Source organism: Hipposideros armiger, unplaced genomic scaffold, assembly GCF_001890085.2.
Source record: "Hipposideros armiger isolate ML-2016 unplaced genomic scaffold, ASM189008v1 scaffold_174, whole genome shotgun sequence".
Taxonomy (NCBI): Eukaryota; Metazoa; Chordata; class Mammalia; order Chiroptera; family Hipposideridae; genus Hipposideros; species Hipposideros armiger.
Window position 1 is genome coordinate 1,942,606 of NW_017731524.1, and position 24,549 is coordinate 1,967,154.

The 24,549-nt window shown below is 33.3% G+C and overlaps 1 protein-coding gene across 6 annotated transcripts in view; it reads left to right on the plus strand.

Moving 5' to 3' along the window:
• Positions 1-24,549, plus strand: part of PIBF1 (progesterone immunomodulatory binding factor 1) — a 203,085-nt gene that overhangs the window by 91,702 nt on the left and 86,834 nt on the right. For all 6 annotated transcript variants that reach the window (XR_002125127.1, XR_002125130.1, XR_002125128.1 and 3 more), the window contains exons 11-14: positions 448-613; positions 5,037-5,187; positions 10,181-10,271; positions 21,483-21,585. Coding sequence is in view for 2 of the 6 variants with exons in the window: in XM_019652149.1 (XP_019507694.1) it covers positions 448-613; positions 5,037-5,187; positions 10,181-10,271; positions 21,483-21,585 (511 nt within the window). In the remaining 4 variants the exon portion in view is untranslated. The remainder of the gene's footprint in view (positions 1-447; positions 614-5,036; positions 5,188-10,180; positions 10,272-21,482; positions 21,586-24,549) is intronic.

Below are 24,549 nucleotides of genomic sequence, written 5' to 3' on the forward strand. Positions count from 1 at the left end.
ATTTTACAAGTGTCTCAAGAATTTGCAGTTTAATATGCATATTTTATGCCGTTGTTCTTCATCTGAGATTAGACTTAGAATGATATAGCAAGGTTGGAAACAATGCTGTAGATTTAAGAAGGCTTGCGAAATATATAGAAATGAAATCATTTCAAGCAACATAACTGCAATTTGCTCTTACCATATTTTATTTTAAAAACCTTACAAAATAATAATAATAGGCAATTATTTTGTATGAAGTAAATGAAAATAAGGAAGCAATAAAGGACTTTTCACTGGTATGCTTTGTTCTCTAGACAGCATATTTCCATATAAACACCTATCTAAATTATTTACAAAAGCTTTGCTGAATATATAAGTTGGGTGTGGAAGATAGAAGTAATGTTTATATTTATATAAATCATCAAATCATTTCTGTAAAGTCTCAAAACTAGTCTGTTCTTTCAGGTACAGAGAACTTCAACTTAGTACAGAAAGCCAAATAACCGAACTTCTCCATCAAAGTAAATTTAAATCTTTTGAAAGTGAACGTGTTCAACTTATACAAGAGGAAACTGCAAGAAATCTCACACAGTGTCAGTTGGAATGTGAAAAATACCAGAAAAAATTGGAGGTACATGTACAAACTTTTCTTTTAAAATTAGCATAGCACGTGAGCTCCATAAGTACAAAGCCTATATCACATTGAGCTTTATAAATAATATTTGGGTTATGTATGAGAAAGGGCCTGTGTCCTTACCTTTAAAAGACCTCTTAACAATAGGACATACCTTCCTCTTCTAGATAAATAGGTGGAAGGAAGAAATGGACTGTTTCCAAGAAAAGAAAAGGAAATTGCTAAGAAATAAATGAAAATAATGGTGTCAGACAGGTACTGGATTTATTGGGTGATCATGTCATAAGTTTATATAAATGTCTAATCACTGTTTATACACTGTTTACAACTAATATAATATTGTATGTCAACTGTAATTGAAAAATTAAAAAATATTTTAAAAATTAGAAAAATTTTTAATTAAAAAAAATGAAAATGTGTTCTTCCTAATAATTAAAGAAATGTAAATTTAAACTTTTTTTACCTTTGTATAAGTCTATCTGTTGTTTTCAAAATGCTGTCAAGAGGACCCTTATGTGGGAAATCTCATGCAGCCAGAAATGGACTATCCCTTCTGGAGAACAGTATGGTGTAATCTATGTTAACATCCTTGAAAAATTGATCCAGTAATCTTAGTTAAAGGAATTTTCCTTAAAGAAATAATAAGAGATGCTTATAAAGGTTTATATTAATGGTATACATCACAGCAAAAAAATTTTTAATTAGCATAAATTATATATTTTGCTGTATTCATGCATTGTATGATTATATGCAGTCATGTTCCTAAATATTTTAGATTTGGAGGAAATGCTCATTAAAAACATTGAATGAAGATTCAGTAATCTCATTAGCATCATTAATTAATTAGCTAATGATGTATTCATTATAATATCTCAGAGATTACATTTCTAAAAAGTACTTTGATAAGTAAAACTAAGATTAACAAAATAAAGGGTCTCACAAAAAATATAGCCTTAGGGAAAAACATAAAAATGATATTAAACACATACGTATTTAAAGAAGCATAAGTAAAAATTGTAGATGGGGTCTACTTCTAAAACCAGTGTTCAGCATTTACAGCTTTTTCAGATACATTTCCGGAAACCGATGCAGCCATAATCTACTCCAACATACTCGCCCACACATTTTCCATCAGACTGTATTAGATGAGCTGATTTGGAATTTCGTCTATTGCAAGTTATATTTTCCATGATTTACATTTCATAATTCCTAGCAAAATGCCTTTCCTTTTCACATTGGATGGCTGTGCTTAAGGAAGTGTCTTGGAACAGAGTCGCGAGGGGTGTTATATATACGAAAAAAGAGAGCACTTTCTTTCTCTCTATACTTCTGAAACAAACATTTCACTAAACAATACTTTACAGCATACAGTGCTGATGTTTTCTAAACCATTCTATTTTGTTATTTTTAGCTGGTTGCAATCCAAATTGATTTCATGACCTTGTAAAGTTGTAACTTGCAGTACGAAAACCATCCTCCCATAGACCTATTCACTTGGTCAGTGGATGCCTGTGACTGGTAATTATTAGTGTAAATGTGTTACATGCGGAAACACCTTTGTAAAAAATAATTGTGATTCTTAACACTCTGGTTGATGAAACTGAGACATTAGGGGGATTTTTTTACATTTCCTTCTCTGTTAAAACTAAGAGCTTTGGTAGAACATTTGTCATTGTGTCAGCAGTGTCTAACACAGTGCTTTGATCATGGTGGATGCTCAGTAAATATTTAATGAGTAAATGAATGGTTTGATGAATGCTAATATAGTACCTTTATTTGAACCCATTTTTCTGAAATACTGAAAGGTGTTTCTAAGACAATTTTTTTTCTTTATAATTAACTTTTTTATTATTAGTTTCAGGTGTACAAAACAACATAGTCATTAGATATTTACACCCCTCACAAAGTGATAACCCCAATAAGTCTACTCTCCACCTGACACTTAAGTAGCACATAGCTACATAGCTACTTAAGACAATAAAAATGAATTTAGAGAGAAATAATTTTATACACGTTAATGATTATTGTAATTACTATGTACTTTTCTGTGGCTTTTACCCAGTATTCTCATTGATTTATAACTTGGGGACAACTTATTTTTTCTTAATTATCAATTGGCAAAGGCCCTCCAAAAACTGGCTTTTTATATTTTTGTCTTCTTAAAGCGATTATTGATTTGTAGTTTTGTGTTATATGAATTTTATGTAATTTTGTATTATCATGTTATTTAAAGGAAGGACCTATCCACTGAGAGCTTGATATTTAATGGATTCCTAAAATCAATTGACCTATTGTATACATTCATGTTTAAACTCATGTTATATATTGGTTTTTCCTAAAGAATTTTTACTGTAGTAGCCTTCCATAGATCTAATAGTCAAATTTTGTTTTGGCTTTTCAGAAACAGTAGTATATTTTGTATAGCAACCACTCAGGCAAATCCATAGTAAAAAGGAACTCACCATGGGGTACAGAGGTGTGGGAAGAGGCTCCAAATCAGAAGCTTCTGGGGATCTCTCCTCTGTGTTATGAAGAGAGAATTTAAATTGTACTTCTCCAATTGGTACTGCTTTTTAAAATGTCTTCTTAAAATAATGTTTAATGAAATATCCCATCTTTAACATTTTGATTCTTTAGCTATCCATCTGCAGTTTTTGTTTGTGTGGAGTTTTTGTTGGGGGAAGTGGGATACAGGTGAAAAGCATCAGCTTTTCTGTGGGAATAGCTGCTGAACTCTATGTCTTCGGATCCTCTCTTTTGACAGTGGAATCAGTAAATGTCATCAGCAGCCAGATTCTTAATAAATTACACTCCAATATAATGGATTCTATGAAAGCCCCAGATTATCCCACTGTGCAGTGATTTCGTTATAATAAATTAATAAGTCTCTAGAAAACACATTCCCAGCCGGCAAGAAGAAACGATGCTTACCCATGAATTTTCTTTTTTCTGACCCAATCAGGGACACTAGAAATCATCCTACAAATATTATTCCCATGTTATTATTTCTCCACCCTCCAAAGGAATATATTTGGATGGTGGGGGGATAATGTTTCGTTTAGTTTACTTTGGGGGGAAATTTTAATGGAAATAATTTGAGGAAATGAAATGGAGTAGATAAAAATTAAATCATAATTTCTCCTTGTTAAAAACTAAATAGATCTCCCTCTTCTTTTCCCCCCTCACAGAAAGCACACAGTCACATATATTTAAGGCGAGCTTTACGTCATTAGAGAAAATAGGTTTTCTTCAAAATTGTTTCATTATAGAGAATTCATGATGATTAAATCTGTATGTTTCTATTTCTTTGAGACATTTAATACAAAGTTTTCATAATTGTATTTCTTACAGTAGTAATAGTATTTTTCAACACTTATTATGTTTTGTGCACTCTGCCAAGCACTGTGAATGTATCATCTCATTGAATACTCCAACAATATTTTGAGGCAGACCTAGAAAGAATAAGCAATTGCCTAAGGTCACAGCTAGTTAGTACCAAAGCCGGAACTGAAATCCAGATCTTTCTGGCTCCAAACCATATTTTTAACTGTAACATTCTGTTGCTTCTCACGAAACACTACATCTTATGCTGTGTGTTAGGAAGCAAGTGTAATACCACTCCATAATTTAGTCTGTACTAGTAAGTAAACTTTCTAGATAATTGGAATTTAATTTAAGCATTAAAACATTTCTTTGTCACTGGAAATGTCTCCTTTTTGAGTGAATTCATTATCATATAGTGATTCCTTCAGTGAGTAACCATTGAACAATACAGGATTTTTTGTCCTTACACAAAATAACTCCAATTTCCATGCCTTCTGTATCACTTTTGATAGTTTTTTGAATCCTTTTTTTCCTATACACAGATATTTTCTGGTACTGACCCAAGTAGCACTTTACATTTGCATTTAGATTGTTGCTTTGAGCTTATGCTTGTTCAGAAAGGCAGAAATTTTATTAAAAACTTGGTAAGGTTAGATGAAATAAGCTCTGATGGAAAACTGAAGGACTCATTATGAGTATATCGTTTTTACACACAGCTTTATAAGCCTTCCTCTGATAGCTACAATCACCAGATAAATGAGCTGCAAGTAAGTATGGCATTAGTGCATTATTTGATTTCTAACAAGCAAACGCTAATCTTACTCCTACTCCTATAAATATTTTTAAGTTTTAAATTTGTTTTTTATTCAATGTATTAATAAAATGCTTTGTAATTTTCATTTCAAAACAACTGAGTTGTTTTTCTTAGAAATAAATATATTTTATCATCTCAATCATCTCAGTTGAGCTATTTCATCTTCATAACTAAATTATTAAAAAGAGAAAAAAACTAAAAATATTTTTGTATCACGTTTTTGTCTTAACTGTTAATGTATTTAATTCTGCCTTTGGAATTTTTTTTTTCTTTCGCTATTAGGTTTTAACTAAAGAATTTTATAGTCTCCAAGCCTCTTCTGAAAAACGCATTACTGAACTTCAAGCACAGAACTCTGAGCATCAGGCAAGGCTAGACATTTATGAGAAATTGGAAAAAGAGCTTGATGAAATAATAATGCAAACTGCAGAAAGTAAGCCTCCCACCACCCTCGCGTACACACAGATTTGTATTTCTGGCAGCATAAGGAACCTGGTATCGTTTCTAAAACTGCTTTGGTATATTTCTTTCAAATATAATTCTTGACTTCTTTTAACAGACTATTTTATATTTTAAAAATTAGTCTTAATTCCAGGAACTCCAATTGATAAAAAAACAATAGGTTAACTATGTTAGATTTGATCTTTTCATTTGTTTAGTTCACTCACTCAACAATTATTAAGTGTTTACATATGCCAGGATCTGGGGATATGGAGTTCATGCAATAATGCTTGCTTATAGGGGTTCCTAGTCTAGTCTACTGGGAGAGACAAACATATTAACAGATAATTAAAGTAGTGAACTAAGTGCTATTAGAGAGAGATAGGCAGTTCTTGGTGAAAGTACAGATGAGATCCTGAATTAATTCAACCTTGGAGGTGAGGAATACGTATTGTAAGAGGGGAGATGACATTTGAATAAGTCTTGAAGGACAGATAAAAATTCTTTGAAACTACTATGTTATAATCTTTGACCTTTAATTTCTTCTTTTTTCCCCCTTCTTCTTATGCTCTCTTCCTGTGTTGTCCCTGACTCTATGGGAATATTTTAAATTAACATCTTACTATTGACTATGATGTTTGCTCCAGTACGTTATTTTTGTTCAAAAGTCATAAATAACAGTGGCATTCTTATAAAAGTGGGTTTAAACTTCAATTGAAGTTAAATTTGAATCTATTTTGGGAACATTTTCTTTTAAGGACTATATTATATTTATAGGCAAATTTAAGAAAAACTTTTATTTCATTCCTATCATTTTTTCCATTTCCAAGGTCAATGATAATTGTAATAGTTTCCAAATTTACCTTTAGTTTCCTCACTGGAGTCAGAGTAATCTTGATAAAATATGGGTTTGATCATACCATACACCTGCTCTAATGCCTCTCTATCGTCTTAAGAAAGCTGAAAGTCAAATTCCTTAGCATGACTTTTTATGATTAGACTCATTTATCTTTCTACTTTTCATGCCTTACCATTTCTTATCATATATTATTTTAAAAGTTCCATACTCTTTCTTACCTCTATATCTTTGCGTATGTCCTTCTGTCGAAAAAAATTAAAAGGGAATTTCCTCAATCTGATAAAGGATATCTATCAAAAAACCTATAGCTAATAATCATACCTAATGATAAAATATTAAATGCATTCCCTTTAAGAAAGAGAACAAGGCAAAGATTTATATTTTCGTAACTTATATTAGACATTGTTTTTGAGCTCCTAGCTAGTAAAATAAGTCAGAAAGAAAAAAAACAGGTATAAAGATAAAAAAGGAAGAGTAAGAATGTATTTTCAAATTAAAAAGCAATCACTTAACACTGATAAGTAAATTTGACATGTATACTTAAGATTTGTACCTTTTACTACATATAAATTTTATTTTTTTAAAAAGCTGTAAATAAATATTGAATTATAGTTGATGATTTTCATGTTGAACTGTTGAGGGTTGAAGGGCAAATGTCTACAACGTACTTTGAAATGCATCCAAAAAAATAAGATAGATTTATGGTGGATTTGGGGGTGGAAAGATGAGTGATAAATCAATATAGTAGTGTTTAATTTAGAATCCAGATAGGGGGCATATGGGTGTACACTGTACACCTTTTTCAACTTTTCTCTATGTATAAATATTTTCTTAACAAAATCTTTATAAAGAATACAGAAATTAATTTTTTGCTATGATATTATATAATTCTTCTTAAAACCATCTCAGACTAAAATATATTTACTTGTACTTGGAAGATCAAGAAGCTAGGTTTTTTCTCTATCCGTGCATATTGGAAATTAGAATATTCTTTTTCTTATTTAATGAATACTTAATGATTAACCGAAATTTTAAAGATGTAAGCACAGAACATTCTTGTAGTACCACATTGTGTACAATATTTAAGGGATTATCATCTAATTTCAACTAACATATAAAGATGGTTGGACTTCATTTTTTAAGGTGTAACCGTAGCAAATCAGAGTCTCCTGTTTACGCTTGGATTGCTTTTTGGAATCCTAAGTGTGTTATTTGGATATTTGAGGAGTTTAGTTTTCAAATACCTCATCAAGGTGTTAAAAGTACAAGTATTGCCTAGAAACTAAATTCAAATATAAAGTGAAAATCGGATTTCTTGTTGTCCTCTGTCCATCTTCACCCTACTTGTAACCTTTACTAGGCATTTATCACGTTTCTCAAAACTCTTCTCTGGCTCCTTGAATCACCTGCCTCTGATTGTTTTTCTACATCGCTTTTGGTTTTTTTTCCTTCTGTCTAACTCTAATGCTTCCCAGGGGGTGTTCCCCTCATCCTCTTCAGTTCTTACTTACTGGTACTTACCTACTTTCTGGATAATCTTATCCCTTTTTACAATTTCAATTACTATCTATAGGCTAGAGATTACACAGGTTTGTATAGAGTTCCTGCAGTTATTGAACATCTAACATTATTTATATTTTCTCTTCTCCCTGAAACTTACTCATTTTCTTGTATTCTTAATCTGTCTAAATACCCAACTAGTTTTTGTCAGAATTGATTCCTCCCTCATTCTATCTAGTGCCTCATCTCATCTCCACATGTGTTCAGTTGTCTAGAATCCAAGTTCTTTTCTCCATCCTCTGTTGCTATTATGAACCATCTCTCAACTGGTTATTACTATAACTTGTGAAGATTTCTCTGTGCTGCAAATCTAGGCCATGCTTTCCCCATTATTGGAATTTTTTTTCTATAATATCAGCATCGACAACAAAAATCTATTGGTCATATCAACGACCTGCATTAATTTCTTGTTGACTATAGAATAACACCCGAACTCCTTAGCCTAGCAAACAAGTCCCATTCACAGTTAGAACTAAACCTACCTTTCTACTACCACTGTACCCCAGATTAACTCCAGCCCCTTTTCTCACAACTACTAAAACTTCACAGCTCTCTGTCTTTTTTTGTCTTTTTTATTGTTAGTTTCAGGTGTACAGAACAATGCAATAGTTATCCTTTTCACCCTTCACACAGAAGCAACCCCCCTCTGCCATCTACTGCCCTCCCACCCCAGATATCATACTTCTCTATTACAATTCCATTGACTCCATTCCCACACTCTACTCCACGTCCTGTGACTATATGTATATATAATTATAGTTGACATACAATGTTATTCAACATCAGCTTCAGAAATACAGTGTGGTGGTCAGGCCTCTACACCAACTATGAAGTGGTCTCCCCCACTAGACATGAGTCCAACTGGCCCCCTGAAAAATATTTACAACGTTATTATTATATTCCCCAGACTGTAATTACTATCACTGAGGCCACATTGCAGTTACCAATTTGTATTGTCTCGTCCCTTCCCCTTCTCCTTCATCCCCACCCCCTCCCAACTAGCAACCCTCAGTTTTTCCTCTGTCTCTGAGACTACTTCTGTTTACATTTCCCATTTATTCAGTTTTTTGCAGCTCCGTGTCTTTACATATGCAATTCCCTCCTGCACTTTCTCAGCACACTGTCTGGGAGATGAATGTCTATGTCCCCACACTTTCCTAATGCCTCTAGCACAGGAAAAACAGTGGCACTCACTAACAATTGTTCTGTGCTCTGTCCTTCTAAGACACAGTCATATCTTTTTAGTACCTTTTACCATGTTTTATAATACATTGTTTCTGTAATTAAATCACCACTAGAATAGTTAACACATGAGTTATTAATCCGGTAAGTATTAAACTCAAATTTAAGATATCCATCAATGTCTAACTGATGGGTTTTCTAAGATGTTAACTAAATATATCTCTTTCCCTTCTGAATTTAGAACTATCTAAGAGAGACAAGAGTCAGATAGGTACCTAACTGCCAGCTCTAGTTCTGATAGAGCTGAATTGGAGAACCCAACTTGGATCTGAAGCCACGACATCTGATAACACTATTGCCAATGGCATACATCACCTCTGGCTTCTACATGGCCCTCACTACTAATATTCTACCTCTGAAAACTAGTCTTGCTTCCACATGAAAAATAGGGTCAAAATTGAAGGAAAACACTTAGGAATATTCCTAAACTTTTTACTGCACTACAAAAGGATTAATCAACAAATAAATGTGTATTACAGTGATAGGACTGCCAATAGCTTCATTTATTAATATAAAATGTGGCTTTGTTTTAAATCTGAACACTCCTAAAAGTAGGTTTCTCTTTGACATTAAAATAATGTTGATGAATAATATTACAAAATTATGTCATCAACTGCTTTTATTTGAGCTAGTAAATCATTTTTATGACCTTTGATTAAATATTTTTTAATCCCAGCTTATAGTAAAATTGTCATTGTATTTAAACTTTTTACTCATAAAATATTAACATGTTAAAATTCCTTTGGTGAAGTTGTGTAACAATAGCAAAATTTAGAACTACTGGTTTTGCTGAATTTTTTTTTCTTGTAATTTAAAAAAAGCCATCAATATATTTTTAGTACCGCACATTTTCTTGACAGAGGAGCCTACTTAAATGTTTATTTTATTATTGCAAGTTAAGATAATGTTGATAAAATAGTGGACATCTTTCCTAATTAAAAATAACCATTTGTTTATCAAGAAGGGAAGTAATGAAATTGGTGTTATAATTACTTTTTCACAATTATATAACATATATTTAATGCAAAAAGCCTTTGAATCATTTAGAATAAAACATCTGTATTATTGTGTTTTATAACAAGAAAACTTAATGTGTCATATGATGAAATCCATTACACCTTTTAAAAATAAATGGAACAAATCCAAGCAAGCATATGTAAGTAGAAATATGTTTCTACTTACAAATGGCCTGTTTGAGATTACACATTAGCCCTTTTTAATGTTCTTATGCTCCTTGTTCATTATTATGACCTCTTTTATTTTCACTTCTGCCATGATTCTTAAGAAAAAAAGTTATTTCACATCACATTTTAATATTTTCCAGTTGAAAATGAAGATGAGGCTGAAAGGGTTCTTTTTTCCTATGGTTATGGTGCTAATGTTCCCACAACAGCCAAAAGACGACTAAAGCAAAGGTAAAATCAATATATATTTGTGTTACTTATCTATTCTAGCTAAATGTAATTATTACGTTACACTTTTTGATAGTGTGCTGAGTTGCATGACAAAGTAAAGTTACTTTAGTCTTAGTATGCATTAATAATAAATTGCTCACCAAATAAAACATAGCAAGTAATAATCATGCATTTCATGTTTTTAAGTGAATTTAATTGTCAGTAGAATAGAAGCATACATTAGAATTTTCCTATAATTCGATTCAGTGATAATGACACAATTTTAATTTTATTTTCACGTTAATTTCTCGTGAGTTACAAATGCTTTTGTACCAATAATTTTAGGTTAATATTCATTAATTATACTTCCTTTTTTCCTCTTGTTTTTTATTCACCTGCCTACATCCCTTGACATACTTGAGAGAGCAAAAGAGAAAACAAGAGAGATGGTGATAGTGTACATATAGTGACTGAAAGTATAAAAAACTGTGAAAACCCAAGAAAATTTTTTGAAAGATCCACTAGTTATTGTGTGAGATACTGCTTAAAGTACAGAGAGAAAATTGTACCTATGTTAATAGGTTTTCTAGTTGACCTGACTCTTAATTCCGTTAGCCCACCTAAATTCACCCTGCTTTGCAAAAACATCTCACTGCCCAATTCGCTAACATATCAATTGTGTTTCCATCAGACTTGCAAGCTCTTTCATGTGGCCCCACCTCTCCAGCCTTACTTGCCTCTTTATGCAAAATAAGGGTAGAATATGTCTCTGCCTATAAACATCTGTTTTCTTCATACTATACAAGAGAGCATTTCTCGGATCTCATTAGCTCTCATTTTCCATTGTATTCCTTCAGCTAGATGAAAAGTTCTTCAAGGCCAGCAACTACATCTTATTCTTGTTTATTTCCACTGTCTCTACCTAGTAGATACCTAGTAGAATCATCTCTTCATCTGAGTATTTGAGAACTCAGAGCTGCTTGGTATCTTTTATTTTTATATGAGTTGATTTAAATATTTAGAGATATTACACACTAAGTAAGAAAAGCAATCCATCTTAACACAATTGTTTTTGTAGAAATTTTGAAATGGTGGCTCAGAGAATGAAATGTCTTCATGGCTACTCAAAGTGATGTAAGATAACGTCCCATTCTATGAGAAGTTAAAAAGAAGTTTGGAAGTTGTGTTTCATACTCATTAAATTAAATATCTGGAAAATTTTAGATCAAGGATAGATTACTAGCAAATGTCAATTTTTAGCTGGAATAGTTAATTCTGGTAAAGACACAAGTACTCTAAATTATGTATTATTTGACAAATCAGTTTTAGTCCCATCCCATTCCCATTCTTTTCAAGTCCCTCCAAAAGTCACGAAAGGTGATGAGGTTTTTTTGTAATTTTCAGCATATCTGTTTTTGAGCATTACGTTGCCTAGGGAGGAATAGAAACATAGTTTTGTGGACAAGTAACTTCTTTATCAGTGGTAAATGATCGCTAAATTACTAAGTAATTGAAATTTTCTATTTTCTTCTCTATTTTTGCATCTGCATCCTTCAGAAAAATCTTGTCACAAGAAAAAAAAATTTGCTATTGTAAGCTTTCTCTCTTTAACCCAAATACTGAATTCCTCCAAAATTGAAAGCAATTATTGCTTATTTTTTTAAGAATTTCCAAAACAGATATTGATTTCTTAAAATTTAGAGTGAAGAATTAAGAAACCACAACTGATTCATATTCCAAATAATCGTAACTGTCCAAATATTTCTGAAGATTTTATCACTGAGCTATCTGTGTGCCTTGAACAAGTGCCTAATGGGCATGCTATTAATATCTCCTACCAGCTGGTGCCAGGCATTCTTCTCATGGTGAACCAGAGGGTTATTTTGAGGAAGTGCTTCTCAGGTCATCTAAACTAAGTGTAGGCAAAGTAAGTCTAGATATCCAAAGAGGACATTTATGCATTCTTTTGCCCATTCATTCAACAACTTTTATTGAGTGCCTACTGTCTGCCCAAATCTGACTAGTGCCACAGAAGATCCCTCTTTAGGATCTGATGCATTTCTGATGTTCGCAAAATCCATATTGGATTTTGTAATGGATGTTTGTAAAGAAGTCAATGGCTTTGTGCTCTAAGTTTAATTTATTTAACAGGAAAACAATTTAGCCTTTGAGAGAATCGATACTTAATTTTTCACATTTGAAATTAAAGCAAAAAAAACTTAAGGTGAATTATAAAAACTCAAAACAGCAAATGAAATAGTTGCATAATAAAGTTTTCATTAAACATCACCCTGTACCAAAATACATCAAAATTTCAAAGGAATTTATTTCCCAGCTACTACGCAACATATTCTATTCATACTAAATTTGATTTAAAATCTCATATATTCAACAATCAGATTTAGGTATTTTAGGGTAATATTTCATTGGAGGGGATTTCTGATTATAAAAGTAATACATGTTTATTTTAGAAAATTAGGAAAATTGCTGGTAATCCTACCTTCCAAGGAAACAATTCAAAAATGTATACAGATATATATTTTTTCTTACATATTTAGGGTACTGTATGTAATTTCAAAATTTAATTTTTTATCTTACAATTCTACTCTGAACATTTTCTTATGTCATTGAGTAGTCTTCAAGAAGATAATTTTTTTTTGTTTATCCAAAACTTTAACTTTTAGGCCTTCTGTTTTTGAGTGCCATATTGTTGTTAATCAGTTTGATAGCCACTAAAATGTTTCATTAGTTGCCTATTGCTACCCAAGGTATATTATGAAATTAAAATGAGAAAATAGATACAAAGTTTACACAGAGTACCTGGCATGGAGTTCAATACATGTTAGTTTGTTATGCCAATTTATGTTTCTTAAAGTAAATTGCGGTTGATTTTGAGAGCAATAGCCAGTTTTCCAAAAGCTTTAACTAGGCACAATTTGAGTTTTCATTTAAAACAATTTTGTTTTAAAATTTTAATGAGACTCCTTGAAATAATTACTAGAGACACCCCCTGGACATGAAACTAGTTTTGAAATTCACTTTCTTTGATATCAATCAGTTTCCTAAGATATATACTATAATGCCAATTTCCTGTAAAGAAGTAGCAAAATTAATTTTTCAAAATTAATTTTAAAAATAACTCCCCAAAATGCCTCTTACACACATTAGTAAATAAGGTTACTCGCCTTTTGAACTTTGAAAGACATATGAACAATAACTAAATATTATGTTAAACTCTTTCTGGGACAAAGTTGCGGAAAGTTAAAAGGGCTTATACAATTAAAGTATATTAAAATAAAATGGGCCCTTCTTGACTTGACTAAACTTGAAAACCTGAAGCAATGTTTTTGTTTCGGTCATGATTGTTTTGAAAATAGCAAACAAGATTTTCTGGTTACATGTTTTGGTAATGCTCTTTAAACCTGCAACACGAAATCGGTAACACCCAGGCACTAACGTGGTCTTCGAGTGTGCTTCTCTGTTTGTTTTGGCATTTCTGAATGCAGAGACTCCTCTTGAAGGTTTTAAAACCTTTCAAATTGCAAGATTTACTGCATACTATAGACCTTTTGTTTGGGTTTCTGTCTAGAGCTTTAAGTTGAATCTTTCACAATAGATTGTAATAAGGGAAAAAATAAAGCTGAGGAAACTTTTGTTTCCTCTAGCAAACTTTTGTGCATAACAAAAAGTTTTTTTTTTCTTTTATTCTCATATGTATGAGTTCTCATTTTTGTCCTTAAGGAAAGTTGTGCTTATGTCATTTGAGTTGGTTTTAGGAATAGTCCTTTAAAAGTTAATGCTAATCTTTTCATTACCCACTTGAAAGTTCAAACCTATCGAGGAAGATAGAGAAAGTCTTATATAACTGTAGATAATCAGCATGAGACCACTATTTATTCCTCAATAACTGCCAACAGAGCAGGCAGGACAGGGACCAACCTGAAGTGTTCTGAAGCTAGAGTCGTTCTGACACGTGTCCCTTTTTTGAACCGTTTTTTATGTCATGATAATAAGAGACAGAATTGTGACCTGCTAAAATTGAAAAAGATCAGAAAGCCCAGTGTTATTTCATACTAAGTAACGAATTAGTAAGTATGTAAATAATACTTAGACTTATTTGGAGTTTTGGTAATACTAAGAGAACCATTGAAGGACTGGGGACAGCATCAATCCTCCATTGTGCTTTGACATCTCAGACTTAAATAGAGGCCTGCCATGTTCTCAGTGGCTGGGTTACATTATTATGGAATTGTATGGAGTAATCAGATGTACTGACTGCCATTGGTAGATCCAAGAGAATAACTTTTATTTGGAGTCAAGTGATGAGACAGCTAAGAGATAACCCTTATTGGAGCAATTTTACCAGTTAACAGGTTAAATTTTATTTAATATTTAAACACAAAACCATACTCTGTACTATTAGTTTCAGTTGATGTCAATCTTAATGTTAGTACAGATAAAAATTGCATGGCAATTAATATAATTACAAAGAATTGTGTTATACCTACTTTAGTGTCTTAACAGATAACCTATAGAAGCAGTGCTTACTTGAGTTTAGTACATTCTATACAAAAAAGTAAGTAAATAAATAACCTTTAGAAGGAGTCATTTTCCCTGGGTGTATCCATAGTTACTCATTATAAAGAATCGGAAAGGACTTGTTTTCATTGTATATGCATTGTAGCTAAGGAAACACAAACAGCTTATAGGTGAGCAACTCTTCGTTTGTCTTGATATAAATTTCATTGAAACAAAACACCCCTCCTCTCTTCTGATTTTTAATATCCCAGATTTCTAAACAGAATCCACCTACAGCACCAAATCACTCACCACAACAATATGCCACACTTAAAAATTTAGCAGGTTGTTAAAAATAATAATAATAAAATAAAATAAAGATTTAGAAGGTTGAAATACAGAAGAGGTGAATTGGTATCTGTGACATTTGCCTGCTTCCCTTATTAACTTGATGTACTTCTTTATTACTAGTTCAAAGCTTAGATGCTAAGCATTAGTTGTACTTTATTTTTATTTTTATTTTTTTAAACATTTTATTGGGGAATTGCAGGGATGGGGGAACAGCATTGGGGAATTGGGGAAGGGGAACAGACAAGTTGCTGTCCTTTTTGTTCTTCAGTCTAGTTGTGGAGGACATCACTTCACTGGCCCAAGTTGGTATTATCAATGCGCTCTTCCCAGGTGAGGCAATCACTTGCCAGCCATTGACGGCCACTCACGGCAGCTCACAAAAGTGCACACCAGCTGCTGGCCAGCCCCACTGCAGCCTATGCCGTTGCTGGCAACTCATGGAAACCCAGCTCCAGGTCAAGCAGTTGTTCACATCTTAGCTGTAGAGGGCGCAGCGTCACTGGCCCTCATGTGGGATCCGAACTGGGGTCCTGCTGCTCAGAGCTGGTGTCCCAAGCCAACTCTTAACCAACGTGCCACTCAGCTGGCCCACATTAGTTGTACTTTAATACTGAGACTCTGTAGTCTCAGTATTATGGTTCTGGGAATGTATTCATTTGAACAAAATTCACTTAAACAAAATCAATCAGCAAGAATTTAAGTGCCCACTCTGTTCATCACATACTCCAGGGGATAAGACCCATGTCTTCATATAAATTGCATGTGTTGGGGAAGAAAGGTGAAAATGCATGAAATATCAAGAAACAACCCAAAATATATAATTTAGTGCTGTATTGTGTGCTAGACTATGTCAGTCAGAGGAATAGAGATCAGTGAAAGCTGGCATGGTCAGAAGTGGATGAAGTGGAACTTGAAGGGAAGCTTTAAAAAAAAGTTGGGCTTTCAAGCAGTGGAATAACCTACCTGCTTCAGGCTACTGGACCAGTAGAGATATAGTGGAAGGCATGTATGAAACGTGTGTGGGACATTAAGAAGAGTAGACATTAACAGAAAATAAGGTTGGTTCAGTAGAGATTATAGAAGGCCTTGATATTTTTAAAGAATTTAGATGTAGAGGAAAATTAACCATGTAGATAAGATTGGAAATGGGCGGGAAAAGGACATAAACATCAGTTCATTAAATAAGAAATGCAAACGTCTAACACATGTAGATGTTTAACCTCACAAATAAAGAAATTTACTTTAAAATAAGATTCTATTGTCTATCTACAAAGTTAAAAAGAAACTTAAAGATTGATGACGTCCAGTGTTGGCTAGGTATGAAGAAAAAGGAGGTCTTATATAAGTTTATTCCTTCAGTACTTTATTACTGAACAGGTAATTATTGTACCAGGTATTATTAGAGGCACTTAGAGTAATACATGAGAGTACAAAATAAATAAGCCCTGTCCTTGGATAACTTTTATTCTAGTTAGTGAGAATTTAAATTTGTACAACCTTTCAGGAGGAATGTCTGAAAATTTTAATGCATGTGTGTTTTGACCCAGTCATTACAATTCCTAAGAAATCACTGTACAAGGAGTGCAAAAGATCTGTGTGTGCAATTATTTAGAACTTTCCATAGCCAGGGTACTGTTGTGAATGCTGTAATTGGGTTGTCTTGTTACTGTTGAGCTGTAAGAGTTCTTTATATTTTCTGGATTCAAACCCCTTATGAGATACATATTTTGAATTTTTTTCTCCTATTCCATGTGCTGTCTTTTCACTTTCTTGATAGTGTCTTTTTAATTTTGATGCAGTCCAGTTAATCTATTTTTTCTTTTGTTACTTGTGCTTTTGAAGCTATATCTGAGAATCCTTTGCCAAATCCACATTAATGAAGTAGTTACTCCTGGGTTTTTTTTTCACTAAGAATTTGTGTTTTTAGCTCTTACATACAGGTCTTTGATCTACGTTGAGTTAATTTTTCATATCATGTGAAATAAGGGCTTTGTATTATTTTTAATGTAGCTACTAGAAAATTTTAAATTACATGTGTGGCTTACATTGTATTTCTATTGGACAAAACTGGCCTTGACCAGTGGTTTCCAATCTTTTTTATATGAATCCCTATTGGAAAAATAATTAAATATGCACCCACCAATATATGTATATGTATTTATATTTATTTATAAAGTATATGCATGTACCATCATATAAATGGTATGTACATTATAATATCAAGCATACACAGAAAATTAAAACTTAAAAATACATAAAATTAAAATAAATGTAAATAATATTTTCCATACTTCAATGGATATTTGTGCACATAACTACTTTTGGAGACCACTGGTCTAGAGACTATGACCTTAACCGTCTGTTGGCTCAAATCTTCCTTCGGACTCTCTCCAGTACAGATCTGATCATGTCATGCCTAACCAACTAACGGATAAAATTTAAACTCAGCTTGTCATACGAGTCCTTTCATCATAAATCCCCACCTAAATTTCTCTAGCTTCAACCCTCACCACATACCATATGTTTTATCCATCAGTACTATACTGCTTACAGTTTTCTCAGCAGATCACCCTTCACTTATGCTTTTTCCTCTACCAGAATGCTATTTCTCTGTCTCTTCACCAGATTGGTCAGAATTAGTTTTCATTCTTTCCTGTGCCCTTTCGTAACATTTAGCACACTACGATAATTTCTATTATTTGCCTATCTTCCTCAATAGACTGGTAGCTCCTCCAGGTAGAAAGTGTGTATTCCCAGTACCTGTGTAGATCATAGGCTTTTTTTAATACATGTTTGCTAAAAGAAAGTGTTCATGAGTATCTTATTGAATTAATGAATGTATTTCCTCTAATTCAACTGGCTTTTCTGTAGTCATTGATATTCATGATCAAGAAAAAATTGCTAATTTTCTTTTAATCATTTTTGTTTAATTGCAAGTATTATAAAGATGAAAAAATTGTACTTCTTGTTTTCCCTGTGTGTTCTATGTGCTTAAATACATAGTTTTTAAAAATATATATATTTCACACTATTATTTTTTATTCTTATTCTTGTTCTTGTTTTCTTTTCCTGTTATCCTTTTTCCCCCCCTATCACTTCATGAGCTAAATGGGTCATTTTTAGAGCAACCTGAGAACCTTAACCGTTTTAACCGTTGCACCGCTGCACCAGAAACATTGCACCGTTTCTGATAAGGTATTCTTCTACCTTAAAACTGAGACTTAGAAGTGAATTTTTAAAATGTGATCAGTGGATGAATTGGAAATCAAGTGTACCACAGTGTCTTCCACGTTATAATCATTATGCTTCGTAAATGACATCAAATTCATAATAATAGCCACAGTCATTTCCCTCAGCACCAATTCCTAGAAAGTTTTTCCCAGTAAAATAGCACTATAAGCTAGTAATCAGAACACGGCAGAACACATTTATGAGCAATTGCAAGAAATCATAAGATATCTTCATGCTATTTAAAGTTTATTTTTCTCACTCAGAATCCTCCAGCCAAAGTCAGGGAAATTCTTGGTAGAAGAAAGTAGCCCTGATGTTAGGACTTAAGCAGCAACATACCAAGAATTTCTTAAATTCAGTGTTTTACATCACTTGATATTTTGCATCGATAAATGGTATCACACCATATTGGCATAAGAGAATTATGCAATTCCCAAACAAAACAAAAAGCACCCAAACCAAATGAGCTACTTAATATTATTATACTTGATGTCTTCAAATCATTATCTTCAAAATGTTGGTAATGGGTGACCCTTGTATCTCGTTATTTTCTTGCATCCCTTTTCTTCCATTTCATCTCATCTGTAACTCTGTTTCTGTGTAATAGCATCTGATTGTAATAGCATTTGACTGTGTTCATTGTTCTATACTGAGCATTACACAAATATGACCTGTACCTTCAACATCCATTTATTGAGAAATTATTATGTATAGAAAGACCCTGATGTTGAGTTTTGTGTGAAACACAAGGATGAAGAGACTTATTCCTAACATATATGAAGGATGAAAGAAAATGAAAATATGAGTGAAGAAAACTCTAAGGTTTTTAAATTAGCATAATAAAAAACAGCCAATGATATAAAATACTGATGTTTGCAAACATATAATCAACAGTCTTAAAATGTAAACATAAGGGCCGGCTGAGTGGCTCAGCTGGTTAAGAGTTGGCTTAAGAGTGCGAGCTCTGAGCAACATAAACGCCGGTTTGATTCCCACATGGGCCAGTGACTCTGTGCCTGAGCTGAGCTGTCGCTGAGCTGCCAACAGGTGGCAGGATGGCTCATGTGGTGTAACCAGATTGCCTGTTCAATGGTGGGCTACGCCCATCCTCATCTAAGACTGAACTCGGCACCTTGAGCTGAGCTGCTGCCCGGATGGCTCAGTGGATAAAGCGTGTGCTCTTAACAACAAGGCTGCCAGGTTCAACTCCCACATGGGATGGTGGCTATGCCCACCTGCAACTAAGATTGAACACAGCACCTTGAGCTTAGAGGCCACGAGCTGCCAACAGGCAGCCAGATGGCGACTGGTGCCCTCCACAACTAAGATTGAAGAGCAACTTGGCTGGTCCGCCTCCCCAATTCCTTAATAAAATCTTTAAAAAAAAATTTTTTTAAACATAATATAAAATTAGCATTAAGATTATTTTATTTGTAGAGGGTTTTTTTTAGGGTCAAATTTGAAAGAACTAAGTATATTTTAGGTCGAGGAATGGAAAACAGGATAGCCAAACAGTGTGGACATCTTAAAAATCGACAAAGGAAGAAAGTAATACCCAAGGTCTGGGCAGGGAGGATGGGGAATGGTGCTAAAGGGTACACATTTTCTTTTGGGAGTAATAAAAATGTTCTAAAATGGCAGGGGGGGGGTAGAAGAGGGAAAAAGAGGTCAAATATATGGTAATGGAAGGAGAACTAACTCTGGCAGTGAACAAACGCATTATACAGGTCATGTATTATAGAAAAGTACACTTGAAACCTATATAATTTTACTAGCCAATGTCACCCCAATAAGTTTAAAATAAATAAATAAATAAATAAATGTTTTACTGGAACACAAAATAAGTTCTAAAATTAGATTATAGCAATAGTTGAATAACTCTAAATATGCTAAACACCATTGAATTGTATACTTTAAACGGGTGGACTTTATGGTATGTAAATTATATATCTAGAAATTTCATATCAATGAAGTTGTTTTGTAAACAAGCTACCCAATTCACTATATAAGCTTTTACCAGAGCTCATCTTTATTATTTGGAAAAACAAAAACAAGTTCTTAGAAATAGATGTGTAGGATATTTAACATTATTTTCAGTTTCTTCTGTATTCCTATGTCCGATATTAGAAAATATTAAAAACACAATGGAATTGTTTTTGTCCTATAGTTTTATTTAGAAGGAAAATATTTTACCTCTTGTCATCATAAAACATCCTATCTTCTTGGATTCCAGGGATTTCACCATTGAGGTATTAATAAGCCAATTCATATGGATGAAAATATGATAAATAAGAATTTTTAAGTTTTTGGAATTATGGAGAGGGTCTTTGGAGCATCAAGTCTTCTCAACATAATTAGCAGTTCTTAAAAAAAATCATGCCACTTTTCTCCCCCAGTAGTTAGAAAAAGTGATTTTGTAGCTGAAGCTTTTTTTTCAATTGTGTCTTCAAAGTGGAACTGGGACATTACACATTCAATGGGATTTTAAATTCTAAAGGTAACCTAAATTTAAAGGTTACACTCGGGACAATAAGTTGATGATCACAGTGTGGTCTTTCAGTGATTTCTTTTAGTCCAGAATCTTTGCCTTTACTAGACATTTTCCACTCATCATACATCTTTTCCATCTCTACTTTAAACAGAAAATCTATTCAGTTGTGTTTCAACAGAAAATCATTTTTTTGTCTGAGATAAACACATGCTTTTCAACATGCAAACTTATTGTTTGAACTGATTGCCTGATTTGTTTGTAAATGGGAAATTTTTATAAAAATGGAGAAAAGCTGTAAATTGCTATTTTTGTGGTCTTTTCAAGCAAGTATCATAATGTAATTCTGCACTGTAGCAAGCGCTAAAAACCATTACTGCAGTAATCAGTATATTATGTTACTATGTTATTTATGTTATGTTATTATGAAGATTTAATGTTACTTTCAAAATTATGAGTTCTTGGAATATTGGTCTTTCAGTATTAATATCTGAAAATAGCACTTGACTCCATGTTTTTTTCTGTTAATATTTAAGTATTATTAGAAAATGGTAAGTCAGTTTTCAAGCACACAAACACATTTCGAATATTTTAGTTAGTTTGGCCCTTTTGTGAGCATTAACTTTTTTTTTTCATTCACCTAGTGTCCACTTGGCAAGAAGAGTGCTTCAGTTAGAAAAACAAAACTCGTTGGTTTTAAAAGACCTGGAACATCAAAAGGAACAAGTAACACAGCTTTCACAAGAGGTAAATAACTTAAACAAAAGAAACACATATAAAGAATCACAGTGTTCAATTTAATTCTTTGTTACTCCTTTGTGTGTTTTCTGAGTCGTTTTAAAATAAGCTGTTTGCTAGTACAAAATGGTTTTACAATTTATGAAACTAACTTACGTTAAAGCCTTATAAAACAACTTAACAGTGTATGGCAAAACTAAGATCAAAAGAGAGATTAAATGCCCAGACTAAATATAAATGCAGACTAGACAGACAAAAGCTTTGATTTCTGGGAATATCAACTGGCAAAACAAGTTTGGCAAATTTTGGTGGCATTTAAAGTTTTGAACTAAAGCTTCATTTTTAAAATAGATTTGCTTTTTGACTTCTTTAATAAAAAATCGCATCAAACACACTTAACTTAGTATACGAGTGCACTTAAGCTCTCACATTCTTTGGTATATGAAAGTTCCCAAATTATATATTTTAAAATCAGATTCATATTTTTTATTTTCCTTAGCCTTATATTGTATTATTAACAGAGTATACTGGTGAACCTTGAATAACACAGGTGTTAGGGGCGCAGACCTCTGTGCAGCTGAAAATCACCCTGTAACTTTTGACTCCCTAAACACTTTACTACATCGTCTGCTGAGGATTTTTTCCACGACCCCTGACAGATACCCAAATCCGGGAATGCTCGAGTCCCTTGTATGAAATGGCATAGGCCTTCTGTATCCACAGATTCCCAGCTGCCGATGCAAAGCCCAGGGATACAGAGGGCCGACGATATATTTATTGAAAAAAATATATGTATATGTTTTGGATACTAGCCCCTCACTGGATGTGTTTTTTGCAAATATCTTCTCCCATTTGGTTGGTTGCCCCTTTGTTTTGTCGATGGTTTCTTTTGCTGTGCAGAAGCTTTTTAGTTTGATATAGTCCCATTCATTTATTTTAGCTTTTACGTCCCTTGCCTTTGAGGTTAAATTCACAAAATCCTCTTTGAACCCAAGGTCCAGAAGTTCAGTACCTATGCTTTCTTCTATGTAGTTTATTGTTTCAGGTCGTATGTTTAGGTCTTTGATCCATTTTGAGTTAATTTTGGTGCATGGTGACAGCAGTCTAGTTTTCTTCTTTTTGCACGTGGCTTTCCAATTTTCCCAGCACCATTTATTGAAGAGGCTTTCTTTTCTCCATTGTATGTTTTTTGCTCCTTTGTCAAAAATTATCTGCCCATATACATGGGGTTTTATTTCTGGGTTTTCAGTTCTATTCCATCGGTCTGTGTATCTGTTTTTCTGTCAGTACCATACTGTTTTGATTATTGTCGCCTTGTAGTATGGATTGAAGCCAGGGAGTTGAAACCTCCAGCCTTGTTCTTTTTTCTTAGAATCTTAGAATTATTCGGGGTCTTTTGTGATTCCATGCAAATCTGATGATTTTTTTGTTCTGTTTCTTTATAAAAATGTCATTGGGATTTTGATGGGGATTGCATTAAATCTGCATATTGCTTTGGGTGATATGACCATTTTAACTACGTTGATTCTTCCAATCCATGAACATGGAATGTCTTTCCATTTCTTTGTGTCTTCTTCAATTTATCTTAAGAATGTCTTAAAGTTTTCAGTGTCCTCACATCCTTTGTTACATTTATTCCTAGGTACTTTACTCTTTTTGTTGTTATTGCAAAAGGAATTGGTTTGGCTTTTTTTTTTCATTTCTTTTTCTGAAATTTTATTGTTAGTATATATGAATGCAATGGATTTTTGTACATTGATTTAGTAGCCAGGAAATTTACTGAATTTGTTTATTGTTTCTAATAGTTCTTTGGTGGAATATTTAGGATTTTCTATATAAAGAACTTGTACAACTCAAAAACAAAACAAAAAAAAACAATTCAATTAAAAAATGGGCAGAGGACCTGAACAGACATTTCTCCCAAGAAGACATGCAACCGGTCAGTAGATACGTGAAAAAATGTTCAACTTCACTAACTATTAGGGAAATGCAAATCAAAACCACAATGAGTTTTCACCTCACACCTATCAGAATAGCTATCATCGGGCTAGCCAAATGGCACATTGGTTAGGAGTTGGCTTGGGACACCAGCTCTGAGCAGCAGGGCCCTGGTTCAGATCCCACATGAGGGCCAGTGATGCTGCACCCTCTACAGCTAAGATGGTGAACAACAGCTCAACCTGCCATGAGTCGCTGACGACAGCGTCAGCTGCAGTGGGACTGGCCACAGCGGGCGTGAGCTGCTGTGAGCCACCGTAAGTTGCCGTCCAATGGCCGGCGAGCGACTGCTTCACCCGGGAAGAGCACAATGATAATACCAACATGGGCCAGTGAAGCAACGTCCTCCACAACTAGACTGAAGAACAAAAAGGACAACAACTTATCTGTCCCCCTTCCCCTATTCCCCAATAAAATCTTTTAAAAAAAAAAAGAATAGCTATCATTGACAAGACAAATAATAACAAGTGTTGAAGAGGCTGTGGAGAGAAAGGAACCCTCATACACTGTTGGTGGGAATGTAAATTGGTACAGCCTCTACGGAAAACAGTATGGAGGTTCCTCAAAAAATTAAGAATATAATTACCATATGACCCAGCAATCCCTCTCCTGGGTATCTACCCAAAAAATATGAAAACATTTATTTATAATAATACATGTACCCCAATGTTCATTGCAGCATTATTCACAGCAGCCAAGACATGGAAACAACCAATGTGTCCTTTGATAGATAATTGAATAAAGATGTGGTATATATACACAATGGAATACTATTCTGTCATAGGAAAAGATGAAATAGTGCCATTTTCTACATCATGGATGGATCTTGAGATTATTATGCTAAGCGAAATAAGTCAGACAGAAAAAATCGAGAACCATATGATTTCACTCATATGTGGGATATAAAACTGAAAGCAACAAAGGAACAAGACAAACAAAGAGAAACAAAACTCATAGACACAGACAACAGTTTAG